Genomic DNA, 22,029 nt, shown 5'->3' on the forward strand with positions numbered 1-22,029 from the left:
GACAGAAATAACACAAAACACAAAGAGAGAGAGAGAGAGAGAGAGAGAGAGAGAGAGAGGGAGGGAGGGAGGGAGGGGGGAAAAGGTTTAGGCATATCAGTTCTACGTTTCGTTTCGTATGAATGCTTCAAGCAATATAAAGAACACGCAAAGAGTTCGAAATCAATATAAACAAAAAGAATGAGCAGGATGTCACTTTAGAGGTGCCGCTGAACCTCACATTTTTAAAGAGATATTTCGTTTTTTTTTTTGTATCATTTTGACTACTATTCATATCTTGGTTGTTGGATGTTTCACTAGCACCGTAACAATATAGTGAAGAACAACAAAGGGAGATAATTTGTATTATTCGAATTATTCCGAATACAGTTCTCATCTTGTGCGTTGTGTTCACAGCGTTTCGATCGATGTAACCCCCGACTTTCTTCAGTAGAGCTAGTATAGGATTTAATAAAATATGGGAGTCATTAATTAAAAGCAATAAATAGGATTACCATTTTCATATAATGGGACCCTACAATAGCGAGCAAGCAGAAATTAGGTAGGATATATATATATATATATATATATATATATATATATATATATATATATATATATATATATATATATATATATAAGATGCAGAAATGTTCCTAAACGTCAAACTAAACTTGTGGCGGAGGATCTACCGATTTTAGCTTTACTGGTAATTTAAAATCAATAAATATTAATTATTAAAATCAAATAATAAACAAAAAGACGATTAAAAGAATCGTTTTGGCATCGGAAAATAGTCACCAATTTTTCCGATTCCTATACCGAGTCTGATACAACCAAATCTTTCGATTTTTTCGATTTATCGTCCCAACAATAATATATATATATATATGTATATATATATATATATATATATATATATATATATATATATATATATATATATATATATATATAAATGAAGAAGTATCTTAATATTTCTTTTCAAGTATCTTGTCGAACAATAAGTCTTGTAAAGGATAATTTACAGGCTTTAATTGTGTCATATATATATATATATATATATATATATATATATATATATATATATATATATATATATATATATTGTTTTTCAGATATAATTATCCACTGGATAATTATATTTTATATATCACTAAAAACGCTGGTACTACGGAGTGTATCTTGATTATAATTTATGCACGTAAAATTTGGATGTAAACATAATGGAAGTAGTTCTGCGTCTCAAGCTGGTTGAAAGAACTTGTTATACAATAGGATTGATGTATTTATAAGCATTAGACTAATAGTATTAACGTACATTCTGAGGGCTTATAAAGAAGAACTTGAAGTCCTACCTAACTAATATTCCTGGTGAAGCAAGTGCAAAAGAGATCCAGACAATTGCACTTAAGGGAACAGCGAGAATACTAAAAAGAGCTCTCGGTTGGTTTCAATGTGTTAAAGAATAGAGAGAGGGAGAGAGAAAGAGCGAGAGAGAGAGAGGGAAAGAGGTGAGTTATAGTGTAGACACGTTGGCCGGAAGTAAAAGATCAGCTGATTTGATTGCGTGTGAGTCATGTGATCAGGTTAGCTTAATCGTTGAGATTTGAGTTGGACTCAGAAGACAACGGACGGCTTTCCGTTGTCTCCTCCTCTTCACGGGGGGGGACGAACGCTGACGTGTGTAGAAGAAGAACCCACACAGGCCGATTTCACTTCCACCTTCTGCAGGACATCTGGAGAAAGTGAAATAAAAACTATAGAACTAATTCCTTGTCTTGGAGTGATTGAATCTTCATCCAAAAACAGGTATCAAGTCTCCCTCCAGGACGAGAAATTTCCAGATGGTCCAACATCGAAGAAGCAGAGGTAGGTTCTGAAAATACATGTCACTCACATACGATTCCCTTTATGATACAACATAAATATATAATATAACACGTCATCTCTTCGAATCCATTATTAGAGATGACACATCAAACACACAACCCTTTATTATAGAGCAACAACGTAACACACTCAATTTGGTGCCGTAAATGACCAGACCACCCAGCAGGGGTGGGTTAAAAAAAAAAAAAAAAAGAACTTCGGTTACCATGAAAAAAAAAACGTTTTAAAAGATGCGAACAAAAAAGAAAGAAAAAAAATATTGTAGCTACACATAAAAAAGGAAAAGATAAAGAAAACTAAAGAAAGAAAAACAACAACGTAGGGTCCTTTCATTGAACAGTGGGGGAAAATACATATATATATATATATATATATATATATATATATACGCAACCGAAATAAAAAGACACATTAAGTATAGTTATATTATATGATAATTTAACCCCCCCAACCCCCCCAGATATATCAATCGACAGACTGATAACAAATTGGTGTAAAAGAAATAGAACACATAAACTTTAGTTACAGAAGTGAAACAAAAGGGAAAAAGAAATGAGATGACTGTCACGATTACCAGAGAAAAACGTCAATCAAATATTTGTTATGAATTTATAAGTTAAACAATTATGAACTTTAAATGTTGCAAAATTGTAAAAGCGTTGCGTACTTTTAGGAAAAGACAATGTGTATTTTTTTGTTTGTTTGTTAAGAAACAATGGATACTTTCTGCTAATGTGGAATTGTTTTTTCTCTAATTGTACGGGTTTTTTTTTCGTGAGAATTTTTTTTCTGGTGTGAAAAACTGTTATTGTATGTAAACTGTTTTATGAAATGTTTAAATGTATGTTTTTTTTTTAGATTAAGAAAAAAAAGAAAAAAAAAACACAAGTGTTGTCTTAGGGTGATGGGATTCTGTGATTTCGAGTAGGATCAACATGGAAAAATCCATGGATGGAATCCCGATATGTTTCGCTGAGCTATATGCCTTGAAAGACAGTCGTGGTTACCGACCTGGAAAAAAAATTTTTTTTTTTCAATATAGCAAAGCGAAATATATTTCTGTCCAACATAAGGGAGCAAATGGAGTTCCCCTGACGTGGCATAAGTGGCAGTAGAGAAAATGGCAGAAAAGGCCATAATAGAAATCACTCGGATAAGTAAAAGGTGAAAACCCCAAGTGTTGGATGACGTGGACAAATTTAGTTTCCATCGATTGTTATTTTGTGTTGAATTTTGTTTTATGAAGGATTGTCTGAAAATTTTAAGTGAGTCGTTTTTTTTTGTTTTGGAAACGACTATGTATTTTAATTGTAAATGTCTATGTATTTTTTGTAAACGACTGTGATTTAAAAATTTTTATTTTTATTTTTGAAATTCTGTGAGGTGGTCAAGAGTTATATAAACTGACCTCAAAATGTGCTGACGTGGACAATTTTGGGTTTCCACGCATCTATGTCTTTGTTATTTGTAATTTTTATTGGTGAGATGAGACTTTGTGAATGATTGTAAGAATTTTTTAAATTTTATATTTTCATGCGATTGATGTTTTCTCACAGCATAATTGTGCAGGTTTTTTCTTGTTCTTGGACATGTATTTTTTTTCGTAGAAGGAGGAGGAGTGAATTTTGCCTTGTGGGATTTATTGAGATAATAATTAATTTATAAGTAAGAACATGTTGTTAATTAATTAATAATGATAGTAATAATAATGATAAAATGTTAAAAAAGAGAAAGAAATAAGATTAAGCAGTGTACAAAAAAAAGACACACTACTGGGTTGAATAAGGGGTCAACTAGTACTTAAGTTTGGAAGAGTCAAAGGTTCAGTCGATATTTATTCTACTTTTTGAAATGGTTGTAGAATTTTTTTTTTGTTTTGTCGTTTTTTCGTGGAATTTTTCTCCGGATGCGTAATTCGGCGGGAGACATAGGAAAATGCTCTCGTAATATTATAAGAAAAATCTTTTATCTCGTATGAGTCATGTGCTTGTGGAAACGCGTTATAGCGTGACGAGAGATATTGTGATCTCTGCATGATTCTAAGATGCGAGATGGAAGCCATGGGGTCACAGAGAGTTGTTGACCTTCGAGGGCGCAAGGATTCGCGCCACATGGTATTATTTGTAGATGTAATTTTATTTATTTTATTTATGATTTATTGAATGATGGTATGACAGTTCCTTGGCCAGTGGGGTGAGCTTAGTATTCCCTTAGTAAAAGTGGGTAGTAAAAAAATGTATGTCTTCGTCATACATTTTTATAAATAAGGGGGAAAGGAATGTTAAGGAATAGAGAGAGAAAGAGAAAGAGCGAGAAAGAGAGGGGAAGAGGTGAGTTATAGTGTAGACACGTTGGCCGGAAGTAAAAGATCAGATCAGCTGATTTGATTGCGTGTGAGTCATGTGATCAGGTTAGCTGAATCGTTGAGATTTGAGTTGGACTCAGAAGACAATGGACGGCTTCCCGTTGTCTCCTCCTCTTCACGGGGGGGGGGGACGAACGCTGACGTGTGTAGAAGAAGAACCCACACAGGCCGATTTCACTTCCACCTTCTGCAGGACATCTGGAGAAAGTGAAATAAAAACTATAGAACTAATTCCTTGTTTTGGAGTGATTGAATCTTCATCCAAAAACAGGTATCAAGTCTCCCTCCAGGACGAGAAATTTCCAGATGGTCCAACATCGAAAAAGCAGAGGTAGGTTCTAAAAATACATGTCACTTACACACGATTCCCTTTATGATACAACATAAATATATAATATAACACGTCATCTCTTCTAATCCATTATTAGAGATGACACATCAAACACACAACCCTTTATTATAGAGCAACAACGTAACAACTGAAAAGCAGGGCGATTTTGGCAGCTGGTTTGGCTGCCCCATACCTTACATTACAATCTTCAAAGGAAGAAAAATATAGTTTCGTGGGTAAGATGTCTAGCTGACTACATCAAGGTTGCTATTCAAGTAAACTCTCCTTAATACGATGTTGCATATAGTGCAACCCGGGCATCTATCTATCTATCTATCTATCTATCTATCTATCTATCTTATATATATCTATATCTTCTCTTCTCTATCTTCTTCTTCTATCTTCTATCTATTTTCATCTATCTATCTATCTATCTATCTATCTATTCTATCTTCTTCTTCTATTCTTCTATCTATCTTCTATCTTTTCTTCTATCTATCTTCTATCTTCTTCTATTTCTATCTTCTATCTTTTATCTTTTATCTTCTATCTTCTTCTATCTTCTATCTATTCTTCTTCTATCTTCTCTTCTCTATATAAATAAAATGAACTCATTTTCCCCCTCCAACTTTGACCTTAATAAGATTAAAAATCATGACATTACATGCAAATGTAATGCGTACAGACTGTAGTACATTATCTGAGGTTTGCTATAGGCCTATTACCTCTACAGTTCCTCGACAATGATACATTCCTATATTTTTTCCGGTGAGAGTCCACTTCCAAAATCGCTTAGATTCAATGAAGTTGCAACATCTTTTCTCTCTATTAGATTCCTCCTTTCCCATCTCCCCATTTACACCGCGGCGGATGCGTTCACAAGGAACACTACGAATAAACACACAGGTTTGGAATCGTACAAGGTTACTTATGCTGTTTTTTTTTTTTTTAAATCTTTTTTCCCTGATTTATGCTTTCTGTTTTTTCCATAATAAAAAAAAAACACGCAAAAACGCGATTACTATTATTGTTTTCTTTTTGCTTTTTTCGTTAGCGTAAGACGCAATCTGCGAGACTAATCGGATTTTACTTCCGGTTTTAACGACTCTAACCGTGAAATCTAACTATGACCTTTATTTATTAGTACTTTCAACTCAACATTTATTTTTACACAAAAATTACAACGCAACGATATCATGAATTCCCTTACTTAAATTTAAATTAAAATAAATAAATTCATTTAGAATTCGAAAAACAAAAACATTCATTTAGAATTCGAGTCTGGAGTGACTACTGAAACTAAACCAAAACAAACTTCACTGCGGAATTGATATTTGACCTAATTCACTTTTTAGTTAATTCATCCCGTTTTTTTTGCGCTTTCGCCTCAATGATTTGAGTTCGACCCCTCCCTTAAAACTTTTTTGGATTTTTCAAACACACGGGCACCGCCGGACTGTTCGTATTGTATCACGTTCATTAAATTTTTTTTTTTACACGATGTTTTTTTATAGTTTTAATATTGTTTGTTTTTATAATATTCAAACAGGGGTATGACTTCGCTTTGTTTTCATTTACCCCCCCCCCAACTACACACGCCTCTAAAAACCAGGGGAACGCCGGGCAACGCCGGGTATCCCCGCTAGTATAAAATAAGACGATCAACCTTTAGGTTATTAGACGCATAGCGAGCCTGAATTATCGACTATGTATGCCAATTACCTTGAAAGGATAATATTTATTATTTTTCTTAAAGAGACCTCGAGGTGGTATGAAAAAAGGCGAAGAAAGTGTAAAATGAGTAAGAAAGAGAAAGAGAGAGAGAAAGAAAGAAGGAGAGAGTGAGGGAGAGAGAGAAGGAGAGAGAGTGTGAGAGAGAGAAAAGTAAGTATGGAATAAGAGGGAAAATGTAGGAAGAGATATAGATACATATATTAATAGAGAGAGGAGGAGAGAAAGAGAGCATAAATTTAAGTGTAATGTGAACAGACATCTTGCTGCTCAACTTCCCCCAGTCTCCTGCTAGATACGATCCCGAATCCAACTGGTAACAGGCATTGTTTGGGGTGAAAATGAGTAACAAAAATAAGGCGCGGAACGAGAAAGAAAGAAAAACAGAACATATAAAAAACGAGATAGAGAGAGAGAGAGAGAGAGAGAGAGAGAGAGAGAGAGAGAGAGAGAGAGCAGTAGTATAGACGAATAAGAAACTGTGAAAAGAGAGAAAGAATATAAGCTACGAGAGAGAGAGAGAGAGAGAGAGAGAGAGAGGCAGTAGTATGGAAGAAGAAATTATGAAAAGAGAGAAAGAGAATAGAACATGGGATGGAGATAGACAGATAGCTAGGTACGATTCAATATATATTTATATAAATAGATAGGCAGAGAGAGAGAGAGAGAGAGAGAGAGAGAGAGAGAGAGAGAGAGAGAGTAATGAGAGAAAAGAGAGAGAAGCAGTAGTATGGAAGAAGTAGAAACTGAAAATAGGACACGAGAAATATAGATAGATAGATAGATAGATAGATAAAGATAGACAGATCAAGAAAGATAGATAGATAAATATATAGATAGCTAAAGATATATAAATAGATAAAGACAGCTAGAGAGATAAAGATAGATATCAAGATAAAGATAGATAGATAGATAGAGAGAGAGAGAGAGAGAGAGAGAGAGAGAGAGAGAGAGAGAGAGAGAGAGAGAGAGATAGGAGAGCGCACAAAAGACGACCCTTAAAACATCTCATCATAAAATGCATTGTGAATTATTATTTAATCGCCATTTTTCATTCAATCTTCCATCTATTTTAATATCCACCAAAACGGCAATGTATTTCACGTCTTTGTGTAGAAATCCGACAGAAATACAACAACAACAACAACAACAACAACAACAACAACAGTGTCGAATTAGCAATGCTGCAGTTTCATCTTTCTTTCATAAGACAGAAACAGGTGGGCGAAGAATGTCATTTAGAAACACGACGAAATGTAACACGTTTAACATTCCTCTAAAAATTGGCTTTTTAGGTAATGGGTTTCGATATGATTAAAACGCAAATAATGGTAAAAAGATTTGGCAGTGTAACAAATGCCTAGATAACGTATTGAAAACCATTTCATTAATTAACCCAACATAGACAAGCATATGTAGATATTAATTAGTGGGACCTGTGGAAATTCCACGTGACATCTTTCATATGTACTATATTGCTGCTGTGGACGTTCAGCGTGAATGGAGATCCCGCGATATTACTGCAGCCCTTTTGTTAAAACTGCAAAAATATTTATTTAAGTAATCTGGTTCCTATTTACGATGCCTCCACACGAGACAGAGTTAGACACCAGGGTCGTTTTTTAATGTGGAGAAAAGGAACAAGAATAAAAATTGTCTCAGTCGTGAAAGATTTCTCCTCCACTGACAGAGAACCAGAAATTGAAGTGCAGCATCTGAAGAAGAAATACTACACGTTGATCTTAGCCCGAAGGCCAAGAGAATATATCTGGCTATTAGGGTATATCTCAAATATCCTTATAGGAGTCTGTGACATATTTCCATTGTATGGACGCTCAGCGCGAACGGAAACCCCACGGCATCATTATACCCTCTTTATTCAGAACAGATACTACCCTTGGATCCATCCAGAAGACCAAGAAGGTATATTTTAGTTTCATCGACATCATTTTTGTTTATTTAATTATTTTTTTTTTACACTGCATCTTTTGTGATCGGGAGACCCTATTTATTAAAAAATGAGGGTAGAAGGTGATAACATACTACGAACATTAAATTATCGTATCTATATACTAATAATTTAATGTTCGTAGTTAGGTATTACCTTCTATCATCCTTTTTAATAAATAGGATCTCCCGATCCAATAATTTATAATCTGGGAACCGTGACACACAAACGTACGTTATACGTCCAATGGTATTTATATATAGATACTGTAGTACCGTAACGTACATACGATTTTGTTTTTTTTTTACAAGGGAGTCACCACTTATCAAGGCCCGAAGGCCACTCAGGGATAAGAGTTATTGCGTGTACAGTAATCAATGAGATAGTATTGTAGTAATCATTAGTATTGGGGGTTTTGATAGAGTGTCTTACTTAAGGGGGCGGTTTGTCAGGAGTTTGTTTATGTTGGACTTGAAGACGTCCAAGTTGTAGTCAGGTGGGAAACAGGCAAGCGGCAGAGAATTCCACTGGCGTGCAGTTCTAATAAAGAAGCTTTGCTCATGGAATCTACGTTTGGATTTAGGCACAGATAAAGAGTGGGGAAAATTATTGACAGTAGTTTTAGCCAGACGGGTGTTTCTCGTGAAAGATTGGCGAGGGGGGGGACGAGGGATTGGAGCCCAGACGAGCCAGACGAGCACTTGCCATGGAAATAACGATAAAACAAAGACAGGCTCGCAACGTCTCTTCTGTGGGAGAGAGGTTGCAGGGAAGAGAAAAGGGCATCCCCCACGAAACCACGAAGTCTATTTTGTAATCTGTCAAGGCAGGATAGGCTGTTTTTAGCAGCTCCTGCCCAGATGTGGCAGCAGTACTCCATCCTTGGATGTACTTGGCTTTTATACAGATAGAGAATTGCATTAGTAGTGTGTCACGGTTTTCAGATTATAAATTATTTGATCGGGAGATCCTATTTATTAAAAAGGACGATGGAAGGTGATTATATACTATGAACATTAAATTAGTATATAGATACGCTAATTTAATATTCGTAGTATGTTATCCTTTTCTATCCTCCTTTTAAATAAATAGGATCTCCCGATCACCAAAGACGCAATGTAAATAAATAGATAAATAAATAAATAAATAAATAAATAAATAAAAATGTGATGACGCACGTACCTATACGTGACACTAAAATACACCTTCTTGGTCTTCTGCCTAGGATCCAACGGTAGTATCTGTCCTGTCTAAAGATGTAATAATGATATCCTGGGGTTTACGTTCGCGCCGGGTGTCCATACAATAGAAATGTATCACATACCTCTATAAGGATATTGGAGATAAACCGTAATAACCAGATATATTCTGACATTACATTAACAAGATTACTTAGATAAATACTTGTACAGTTTTAATAAAAGGGCTACAATAATATCGTGGACTCTCCATTCACGCGGAATGTCCACAGATTGCCCAGAAACAATACATTACATATGAAAGATGCCGTTGTGGAATATCCACAGGTCGCACTAGTTTATATAAGTAGTGTATTTCGCTAATATATTTTCACAATATAAAATGTCAAACTGGAGTTTCAAATACGGTATTTCTATCACTATATGCCTATCTAAGCTAAGTTAAGTAGCAGGATTCATCCTAGGTGGGTTGAAACGGCTTCTCTCTAAGGAGGAAGTTTCTTGGGAATATTAAATTCACGTGCGGTCCCCAGTCGTATGTATATCCCTGTTAGGGACTTGTTTACATTTGATTTGAAAAGGACCATGCCACACCCAGCTGGGAAGCAGCCCAACTGTATTTTACTCCACAGTTAGACAGTTCTAGGAAAGAAACTCTGTTCATGGAATTTTCGTTAGGCACAGATAAAACATGAGGGAAATTAAAAAGAAAAACATGAAACAAAAATGAAAAAAAAAAAAAAAAAACACTCCCGGGCAACGCCGTTGAAGTTCTTTTACAAGGGAAGTTCTAAAAGTAATGCCGTCTGTTTTTATCATTCCGCCCGAATGGATCAGAGGGATTGCAAATTGCATTGTTATGATGACTGATATTATGCATTCATGACCTGAAAGTTTCGTCTCTCTGTAGCAGATATTCACGTTGTGAGACTCTAAGACAGTAACCTCTGTCATGGACGCGCGTCAGAAGCAGAGATGCGTCATTGAATTCCTGGCAAATGTACATTGAGGATGGTGGTGACTATGTAGAAAAATAAATTCCGGAACGCAAAAGTCACTCGTTTTAATGGTACCACTCGCGTCTTCATAGCTCTTAAACTTTTACAAAAACAGTTAAAAAAAATATGAGGTTTTACGTTTGGAACGACCATCGTCATTTAAATTCACACACACTTTTTGAAAACGGGTCGATACAGCGCTATGTCAGACTTTAAGAATTAGTGTTGGGACGATTAATCAGAATTGGAATCGGGAATCGGAAAAATCGGAGCTTTTTGGGGTATCGGAATCGGTATAGGCATCGGGAAAGTTTTAGCTTATTTTCCGATACCCAAACCGATTCCTTTATCTATTTTATTTGATTTTATTTTTGTAAAACATCTTCCACTGCTTGCAGTAATAATAAAATAATAAATATTTATTGATTTAAACTTCCAGTAAGACTAAAATCTCTAGATCACATCCTCAAAAGTGTGTTTTTACGTTTGAGAAACTACTATGCACATTTAAGATGTGTTTTTAACTTAATCGGGACAAAATAACATAGTAAAATATGTAGAAATTTATAAAGAATCGGAATCGGAATCGGTAATTGTATCGAAATCGGGGAAAAATATTGGAATCGTCCCATCACTATTAAGAATATAATTATAATTACAGGTTCAGACGTGTAAACGAGTAATCCATATTGTATCTATAAAACAGTTGTTGTTGTTGTTGTTGTTGTTGTTGTTTATAATGGAGCGAGTTGTGGATCACACTGGAAGTTGAACTTAATTTTGCAATAGAAAAAACTTTTGCTTTCGAATACTAAAAATGGCAGATTTACGCGTGTATTCGCTTGGCAGTTAATTTATCAGCGAACAATGTTTTTCATAACAAGACTGGCAAAAAAAAAAAAGAAAAAAAAAAAGGCATTACGTCTATCGACACTGTCTATTTTCATTTTTCATTTGTTTAAGAGATTAAATCTTGAGGGGGCGGGCAGAATGTCCATAATCCCGCTAACCGCCGGTGATAAAAAACAATTTCCGAGTTAGATAGAATTCGGACAGGAGAAGTATTGATCGACATACTGAGTGCCAGCATCGTAATTAGTAGCATTATAAAAAGTAATTTGCTTGCGACATTTAAGATGGATGGCCGGATCTTACATGCCCACTAGTGTCTTGATTTTCGTAACGAGCACTTGTGTCCAACGGAGTTAAAGTGTCACAAATAACTGAAGTCCAAATTTGAGATTATACTAGATGACTATTGACCCGTTGGTCAAGGTTCATACATTGGTGTGTGTGTGTGTGTGTGTGTGTGTGTGTGTGTGTGTGTGTGTGTGTGTGTGCGCGTGCGTGTGTGTGTGTGTGTGTGCGTGCACGCGCGTATGTATATATATATATATAACTATTTACTATAATAATTATTAAATAACTACATACGTAAGTGTTTCATCCTTTCGGGAATCATCAGTGCAGGTTTCGAACCCGGCAACAGAAGACATCTCTGGTTTCATTAGCAAAATTACGAAGCGCAAAAAAAAAAAAAAAAAAAGGAGTAATAAGCAGGCTCGAACCCGTAGCGCTCTAGAGGAAAAAGAGGTGAAAAAAGAAACAAAAAAACAAAAAAAAAATTATCCTATCGATGTGCCTACCGTAGTTGTGACGTCACGGGCGATCGAAATAACGCCTTTTATGTGACGTCGTTGAAGCGAGGGTTAAATGACTTGCAAAAAATGTCAACGAAAAAACCGACACTCCCTGTAGGAAAAGGTTCAGTTGACGGTGAAGGAATTAATGATTTCGGCCAATTTTTCGATATTTATCGTTCGAAGGGTCGAGCTTCAAAATGATACCGATCTCATGAAAATTCGTCGCCTGGTGTCAAATGTTTTTGCGAGATATACATACATACATACATACATACATACATTTAAACAGACAAATCAAATTTATATTATAGATAATCTATCGTTGATAATAATGTATACATGTTCAATCCGTTTCTGCACGTGTGTGGAACGGTCTCTGCTAGATAACTCTGTCGATTTTTGGTCTGCAGTTATGAAACTTGATATAGAGGGGATTGGGATCTGTAGCTCCAACTCAATTTAGTTTTTAGCAGGTAAAAATAGCTGCTGAAGGGTCAAAATTAAAAAATCGGAAATTGGCGGCCGTATGTCGACGAAAACGTATATTTTCTATGCATGCGCAAATATACATTTATACGCTTAACAACGTAATTTAGTCTTAACCTAGCTCAAATGGTAGCGAATAATACTGGTAAGCTATACGTTTTCGTTTCGATTCTAACTAATGGTATCCAAGTCATTTTTTTTTTAAACTTTTGAAATCGCTAATATATATTTGGTGCAATATAATAATCAACCGAGATTTGGCTTTATAGCAACAGCATAAATTAAAATATGATATTTAAACACATTTTTACAACCGGACAATATATATATATATACGTATATGTATATATATACAACAATATATATATATATATATATATACGTATATGTATATATATACGTATATGTATATATATACGTATATGTATACATATATATATATATATACGTATATGTATATATATATACGTATATATATACGTATATGTATATATATACGTATATGTATACATATATATATATATATACGTATATGTATATATATACGTATATATATACGTATATGTATATATATACGTATATGTATACATATATATATATATATATATATATATATAAGATAATCGATTCGTGCAACTCGTGAATCCCAACTGATGTCTAGCAGAGAATTCTTGCAGAATAATGTGACACAAGGGACCAAAAGTAGGATTGAAGAGCCAGCCCCCTAGAAGAAGATCATCCTGGCCCACAAAAAAATGTCTGAACAGCCCCATTGGCATTAACCGATAAGGGCGCTTTAGGCGATTAGCTAACTATTAACGGGAGAAGGCAAAGTCAGGAAGGATGAGTCTCCTAGAACTGCATATGACCAGCAACATACCTAAGTTAACAAGGAAATGTCCATTTCAGTAATGGTGTAGACCGGTGGTTCCCAACCTATTTGGGGCCATGCCCCACCTAGGCATTTCTAAAATCCTGATGCCTCCCCTTTGTGATATTTAATTTTTGTTATTAAAAATCCCTCTGTTATTCAGTGAAGTAAGCTTAAAAGGCCATTAACTTGTATCTAAACAAGGTTCCAAAGAACATGGCATTAATGAAAGAGAAACATTTTAAAACGAAAGGACATTTAAATAAAGTTTTAAATTTAAAACATATGATAGAGAACTGAGATGCGAAAATATCAAATTTTTTAAATGAAAAATTATTTTATAATACTTTTATCATTTTAATTATTGAATAATAATAATAAAAAAATTAAATTAGCTTACATGAAAATGTCTGTTAGTGAGATCCTTGAGCATCATGTCTGCGACAGAGAGATTTTATGTCAGGCTCTAATTTAGTGAGCTTAAGTCTCAAGCCTTCTCGTCTAGTGATATCTAGTCGATTTCTTTTCTTCAGTAATAAATCATTGACAGCACTAAAGCCACATTCAGCTAAATATGAAGATGGGAAGGGTAACAGCAATTTTCTTGCTAAGTTGGTTGAATGTGGGTATTTAGTTTCTGTCTCATCACAAAGCCATGACATCACTCCTTTTATATTGAATAAAGTTTTAACTGACTCATCATTTTGCATTTCCGAGAGTTCTTCTTGGTACTGCATCGAAATATCAGATATATCCACTAGCATTGGCTGCATCATCCATGTTGGAAAATCAATTTGTTTTAAATCAGAAAATCGTTCTTTAAAATCAGAGGCCATTATTTTCAGATGATCCACAATGACAAGTACAGCAGCATCAGTCACTTCACATTTTTTTAGCCAATGAAATTGGTCAAATATTTTGTTAGAAATGTTTTTTTGACATACCTCAATAAATGAAACGAAGCCAAATATCTTTGTCTTTGCACCCAAAAGAGTTTTATTCGATCCTTGAAGTTGTTTATTTAACAGATTCAGTTTTTTAAAAATATCTGTTAAATAACTTACAAATGCCTTACCATCAACAGTTTGCAGGTGGTTCATTTCAGGCTTGCCACTTAAAAAGTTACTAAGAACATTATATAGGTGCATGAATCTTTTCAGGCAATTCCCCCTTTGAGAGCCACCTCACCTCAGTGTGAAGTAAAAGTCTCACATAGTCTGCATCTTCATTTTCACAAAATTGCTTGAAGAGCCGCTCACATTTTGCATTAGCTTTGATAGAATTGATACATTTTATAACTGAGCGTAGTACCTCATTAAGAACAGGAGTAATATTTTTGGCCACTAAGTTCTCTCTATGAATAACACAGTTCACAACAATCATTTCTGGATTCTCATCTTTTATCAATTTTAAGCAGCCTTTTTTCTTGCCCATCATAACGGGAGCACCATCTGCAGCACAAGATGATATATTTTCTATTGGTATATTATTGACGTGTAAGTAATTGTTTAGCTTATCATATATATCAGCAGCGGAAGTGCATGCCCCACCGGTGGGAATGACTGGTGTAGACTGTTGCTAGGAATGGGCAAAAATAAACGAATAAGGATAGGGGAACCTAGTTTTGAAAGCCGATTTATCATAATTTTTTTGTAGGTTTCCGAATACTTTTTGATTGTATTTGAAAGATTAAGGATTAAACTTAATTTCCCAAAGAAAAAACACAAATATTTGTACACGTGAAAAAAAAAAAAGAAGTTATGAAAAATGTTTTCACGGCGAGCTAGCTAATCCAGTTAAATTTTAAAGTTAAATAAATTCATTGTAAAAGTCCTTTTAGAGATAAATATTAGTTTTCTGGGTCTATTTCAAAGATAATTAGTAAAGTAAAATCCTAAGATACTGAATTAAATAAAAAAAAAAACCTACCTTGTTTGCACGAAAAATAGGTGGGCATCCGTACATTTCTATTGTAAATGTTTGTATAAATTTTACCATTTTTTAATTTTATTATTTTTCTATGTTCCTGTCTTAAATTAATTTTTAAACAAATTATTGGCCAATATTATATACAAATTATGTTACGCCGCAAGTTTTACATTTTTGCAAGCAAGGAAATTATTAAAATCTTGCATATAAAAATTATGCGAAATCTGTAATTAAAAGAAAAGTAGAAATAATTTTGCTATTATAATTTTTTTTTGTGAAAATATTAAATAGATGATGCTTAATTCAATGGTAATATCTGTCGTTCGAAAATTCATTTTTCCTCGAGATATATCGAATTCATTAATACGGACTTTAGGGGCTTTTTTCGTAATGTTCATGTAAAAATTATTTTTTTAAATTATTATTGTTACAAATTACGATTCTTTTTATTTATATAAAAAAGCAAAAATAAATTCTTGCGTTTTTATTTACTACTGAAGATCATAACTTTAGTAAAGGTATTTTTGTTTAAACAAAATACATTTCCACTAAGATTTAAATAAAAATAATTAGTTATATTCCGCGATCATTATTTGATAAACATTGAAAATTTTATTAAAAATGGTTAATTTCCTGAATTTTGTTGATTTTCCAAGTAAAGGGAGGGGGTCAAAATGTTTATACATTTTGAGCGTCGGCATTCATTTTACCCGTATCTAACTGCTGCCAAACCTGGCAGCGCTTCGAATTAGTCTAATAAACTGTATTTATACGCCAATCCATTCTTATCGGTCGACGGACAAATTACTCACTGCTTGTCTGTTTCCACCAATGGAAAATAGTCCATTCAAACACGTGACCGTAGCAATATCTTTCGAAGACCTTGGCTTTTATTTACATAGTCTCAGAATAAAAGCGGCTATACAATAGTTTGAAGTTAAAATGAACGAATCCATCGAATTATCACATTCATATAAAAAAATTTAGTTTAGTTTTTAAAATTGAAATCGTGCTTATCGCACACATTCGATTTCCGCTCTTTTAACGCGTCCTTGCATTTCTATAATGAGTTGGTCTGTCTGTCACGCTTTTTATTTTATATGGTACTCCTGACCTCAAATCTATTGACAAGATCGCTGGAAAAAATGGTTGCGTCCTTTTACTGCTCCAGACGGTATCTAACTTCCAAGGCGATCCTCTACCTGTATAAAAGCCAGATACATTCTATAACGGAGTACTGTTACTATATCTGGCCTGGAGTTGCTCGGAGCCGCCCATCTTGCCTTGAATAAGTTCAAAACCGGCTTCGAAACCTAATAGGTGATGCCCTTTTTTCTCCCTGCAACCTCTTTCTCACAGAAGAGACGTGGCGAGCCTATCTCTACTCTATCGTTATTTTCATGGCAAATGCTCGTCTGATCTTCAATCGATGCCCCCCCTCTTGCTAAACTTTTTACGAAAGCACTCATCTAGCTACAACTACTAACAACAGTTTCCGCCCCACTCCATATCTGTGTCTAAATCTAAACGCAAATTCCATGAACAAAGTTTATTTCCTAGAACTGCCCGACTATAAAACTCTGTTTCACTGGCCTGCTTTCCAGCTGACTATAAATGGTCGTCTTCAAGTCCAACGTAAATAAGATCTTGTTGAGCCGCCTCTTAAGCAATCAATTTCTACCATATTTCTACAACTTACTATTAATACACTGTTATCCTGGTGACCCCCGTGCATTCATTACCCCTTATCCTCGAGTGGCCGTCGGGCCTTGATAAGTAGTGACTCCCATAAAAAAAACAACCGAAAAAACAAATTCATAATTTTTTAACTCCTTTTTACCATGAAAAAAATTACCACTTGGATATAAGGGGCTACTATTTGGGATCATGTGTATAGATGACTATGTGGGGAGTTGAGCAGTGAGATGTCTGTTCACATTACATTTAAATGTCTGCATGTTAGTACAGTCAGGGAAACAGGAAACAGGGAGGGAATTCAGTTCCAATGTTGAAACAAACCTGCTGTATGGTGCTGAGACATGGACTTTACCAAAGGTGTTGAGGAAGAAATTAGACGAATGGTATACACGGATGCCGAGGATGGTTCGCAACATATCTTGGAAGAGGCAAACCACCAATCAGCAACTACACAGAGATCTACCACCAGTATCGGTGCAAGTGCAACAAAGAAGGATGCGACTAGCAGAACACTGAGGAAGCCATCGAACTTGTTCATTAGATGCCTTCAGACGACCATCTCAATCAGGGTAGAAAAGTCACATTCATCGACAACCTACACAGGATTGGAGAGCGTGCAGGAATTGCAAACTATCATGCAAGATGGAGGATGCTGGAGGGATCGTATGGATTCTATGATGAAACGTCCTGAAAGATGGCGTAAACAATGAGATGAGATGAAGGACACCTCACACAAGACTCTGGGTCACTGAGAACATAAGGGGCGACTGTAAGTTAGGGGTCATACCTAAAGAGGCACACTAAGGGGAAATTTGTGGAACTGTAACGTAATACACACGTTTACACACGCGTTAATATGTAGACACCGAGACCCAACACATTGTAGCAGAATACGTCGCAATGAAACAGAAGGCAAGAAATGACTCAACTCACTTTTACCCGTTGTAACAATGACATTTATTTCCGGGGACTTTCCCAAATGAAACGTGATTGTGCCCCTTCTCTCTAACCCGTGACTTTTCGTGATCGTCAGTCAGTGCACCCATTCATTTTATAGTCTTTTTCGTTTTCCTTACCGTGACATCGCTTTGCATACAGCTCGGCATTTGAAAACAGCCGCTATACGCGCGTACACAACGATAAATTGTTTATTCATATTACATTTAACTATTTGCGTGTTGGTACTACCAGGGAAAACAGGGAGAGAATTCCAAAGGCTATTAGTGTAGAAAGACTTCTGGTTTCTGGAAACCTGTACCGTGAAAGAAGGGGTATGATTTTGTTGACTGACAGGTCGGTCGGGTGTATTTACGTTGAAGTGCAGCAGTTTCATTGAAACACATTTCATTAAAATACTTCTAAAACGAGCACAAATATGCAACAATGCGGCGATGGGACAGGGGTTGGAATTTAGTAGATTGTGTGGAACCTGTTAGATAAAAGAGGCTCACAGTTAGTACACTAGCACAGATGTGATCACAATATTCCATACATAAACGAATGGTGGTTTTGTAGAGATATAGGATGCTGGCAGATGTGATACGTGTTCTAGCTCGGTAGAGGGAGCCCACCTTCTTTTCTGCAAACTCGGCAACGCCTTTTAATGTACTTATTCATATTCATTTTGTTTTTAAAATAACGTGGGGTTTACATTGTTATATGCATAACTGTTGGGGACGCACCCCTACTGCTTGGAACGAACAATAAACTATTCTATGACATCACATTCGTCCATGGCGTCACTTTCAGGTAACAAGGACCGGTTTAGGAAATCAGACAGAGAAATCAGAGACGGACACGCGGAGAGTCTGGTCGTCACCACTAGTCCGACAGTGAGCCAAGATGTAGCTCAATTACCTTTTCATGTATTTTCGTGAATATACATATTTAATTAACTGTTACTTCCTCGTCAATTAGACAAACACTAACACAACAACAGTAACAAATAAGAAGAACGTTTAATTTTATTTTATTTCAAAACGTCTGAGATTGATCTCATCCCTGATATTCTATTAAAAAACTGCTCCGCTAATGTAGCCCCGTTCTCTCTAAGCTCCACAACAAATGCGTTACGGAATCTTGCTTTCCTCGCACCTGGAAGACTGCTTCTGTTATGTTAGTATTCACTTATTCCGATGAAAGAACTGACACACTCAATTATCGCTCCATTAATCTATTCTCTCTCTCTTCCCAAAAATTCTTGAGTAAGTAATCAATCAAGCACGTAACATAACGTAACGTAACCTTACACTCTTCCTTTTTCCTTCTCTTCCTTTCTCCCCCTCTCTTCCTTTCTCTCTCTCCCTCCCTTTCTCACCCTCTCTCTCTCTCTCTTTCCCTTTCTCACCCACTCTCTCTTTCCCTTTTCCCCACTCTCTCTCTCTCTCTCTTTCCCTTTCTTCCCCCTTTCTCTCTCCCTTTCTTGGCCTTGTGTAACATCTTTCACCCATGTGAAAGAGATAAACCTTGAGTAAATGGAAGTAAATCTCCTTCATAATACATGGAGAATTTGAATGCTTGCTAGACACTGTCACAGAGTGTTTAAGGTCTCTCTCTACAGGTGTTTGTCAGGACAACCTGCCATGAGGAAACTTTTCAGTAGAAGTAAACCCTGACTAAATATTCAAAATAACATAGTATTCGTAACATAAATAAGATACCCTTGGTAGGGTCACCTCACACTGGTTTATTGTGAGGAATGGTGAACCCTCTCAAAGTGTTATTGCCTAGAGCAGTGGTTCCCCAACCATTGTGCTGCGGAGAGATTACAGGTGGAAGTTACAATTTTTTTTTTCAGTTGCAAAACAGCTTTCATATCGTTAGAACCGGGGTTGTTTGTATTAATAAATATTAACAAGTTATTACATTATGTTAACATTTAAATATAAAAAAATATAAAATAAAAAGTGTAATAAATCGTTTCTTTAAATTGTCGGGTATTTTCAATTTTTCGATAATAATAAACATTGTTAAGCCATTATCATTCACCATTATTATTCTATACCAGGTACTGAATACAGGATATGTTTTATTCATGAGAATAATTTTTTTTCATTATTTAATGGCAAGAAGGTTTTATGAGTAGAAAATATTCACTTTTTGTCATAGGTTTGCCGCGGAATTTTAAAGAACTCAGTAGTGTGCCACCATGTAAAAAAAAAGAAAATGGTTGGAAACCACTGGCCTAGAGTAATAGGACTAGTCTAGGTATTCCACCAGACTAAATGTATTCTTGTCCTGGACTCTAGTAAAACCAACAAATCACAATAAAGATAGGCTATAACATAGATTACTGATTCATTAGTAAAGTAGTGTTCTTAACTTATATGAACGTTCTGATACCCATCTGGCATCAATTGAAATTAATGGCTCTCGTCTTGGGGAGGCCTCATGTGTTGACAAGCTTATGGGCTTGACCTTTACTCCTGATCTGAAATGGAATACGTACATCAAATCTGTTGCCAAGGCCGCTGAAAAAATGGTGGGATCCTTCTATCCTGCTGATGCAATTCTCTATCTATATAAGAGCCCGGTACGTCCAAGGATGGAGTACTGTTGCCACATATGGGCAGGAGCTGCTAGAAAGGATTTATCCTGCCTTGATAAAGTTCAAAATAGCCTCGTAGGAGATGCCCTTTTCTCTCCCCTGCAACCTCTTTCACATAGAAGAGATGCTGCGAGTTTGTCTCTGCTTTATCGTTATTTTCATGGCAAGTGCTCGACTGAGCTCCAATCTATGGTCCCTTCTCGCCAAACTTTCACAAGAAACACTCGTCTAGCTGAAAACACCACCAATAATTCCCCCTACTCTTTATCTGTGCCTAAACCTAAACGTAGATTCCATGAACAAAGCTTCTTTCTTAGAAGTGGACGCCTGTAGAACTGACGTCCGTTTTCCTACTTTCCAGCAGACTATACTCTGGTTGTCTTCAAGTCTAACGTAAACAAGTTCTTGGTGAGCCGTTCCACTTAAGTCAACAAATTTACTGAATTTCCATTACTAACGATTACTATATTGTTCAATTGACTACTGTACACTCTTAACCCTTATCCTCGAGTGGTCTCCGAGCCTTGATAAGTGGTGATTCCTATGTAAAAAAAAAAAATCCAAATCTTGTCTGTAGCTGAATACTTGATGCTTGGCCAGGGCTATCAAGGGCATTATTTTTTTTTTATCATGACGTCATCACTAGATGGGTTGCCTACCACGGCTTAAGGGAGGCCCATCTACCCCCGAGAGAAGGATAGACCGTTTCCCAACCCGGTATTTTACCTCGCGGTACATACAGCTCCTAGCCTTCTCAAATGGTCACCTATCTGGTACTGACCAGGCTCAACGTTGCTTAACTTCGGTGATCTGACGAGAACAGGTGGGTCACCATGATTGTGCCCGAGTCCACCACCTCGTAGTTACTAAACTTCTTTCCGATTGACAGTATGGATTTAGTTCGACTGCATATGTCATATATCGTTATACATTTTGTTCATTCACCTTAGTTCATTTTTAGTCAGTTCACAAGCTTGTCACATTGGTACAGTGGTAACGTCACCAGCTTTTAAAGCTATAGTCTTGCTTTCGATTTCGATTCTAACTGATGACACCCAAATAATCTTTTTAAAATCACGACTCTATAATAATATATACGAATTCTGGACAAATTAAAATATCATATTTAAGCGTATTTTATGACCGGCCGAAGTTGAGCGCCCCCACCCCTCTCGTATAATATAAGATAATAAAATATATGGTTCAGAGATGAGTGAATAATACATACAGTTTCCCATTTATTCCCAAGCAACGCCGAGTGTAGCTGCTAGCCATGGAATACATTTAATAAACAAATCATAAATACATATTTTTTCGTTTGGACAACGACTATCAACACTATTTTTTATATATTTATTCTTCAAAGTTATAATGGCTACATTTTTGTATGCTTTTTTAACTGAATATTTGT

General features: G+C 35.7%; 1 protein-coding gene across 1 annotated transcript; it reads right to left on the minus strand.

The window, feature by feature from the left end:
• Positions 1 to 13,857: 13,857 nt before the first annotated feature.
• On the minus strand, positions 13,858 to 14,280 carry LOC145252872 (protein FAM200A-like). The gene has a single exon (XM_080112883.1). It carries the CDS (start codon positions 14,278 to 14,280, stop codon positions 13,858 to 13,860), a length of 423 nt encoding a protein of 140 aa, XP_079969009.1.
• Positions 14,281 to 22,029: the final 7,749 nt, after the last annotated feature.

This window comes from Euprymna scolopes, chromosome 29, assembly GCF_053919585.1.
Source record: "Euprymna scolopes isolate OS-2025 chromosome 29, ASM5391958v1, whole genome shotgun sequence".
Taxonomy (NCBI): Eukaryota; Metazoa; Mollusca; class Cephalopoda; order Sepiida; family Sepiolidae; genus Euprymna; species Euprymna scolopes.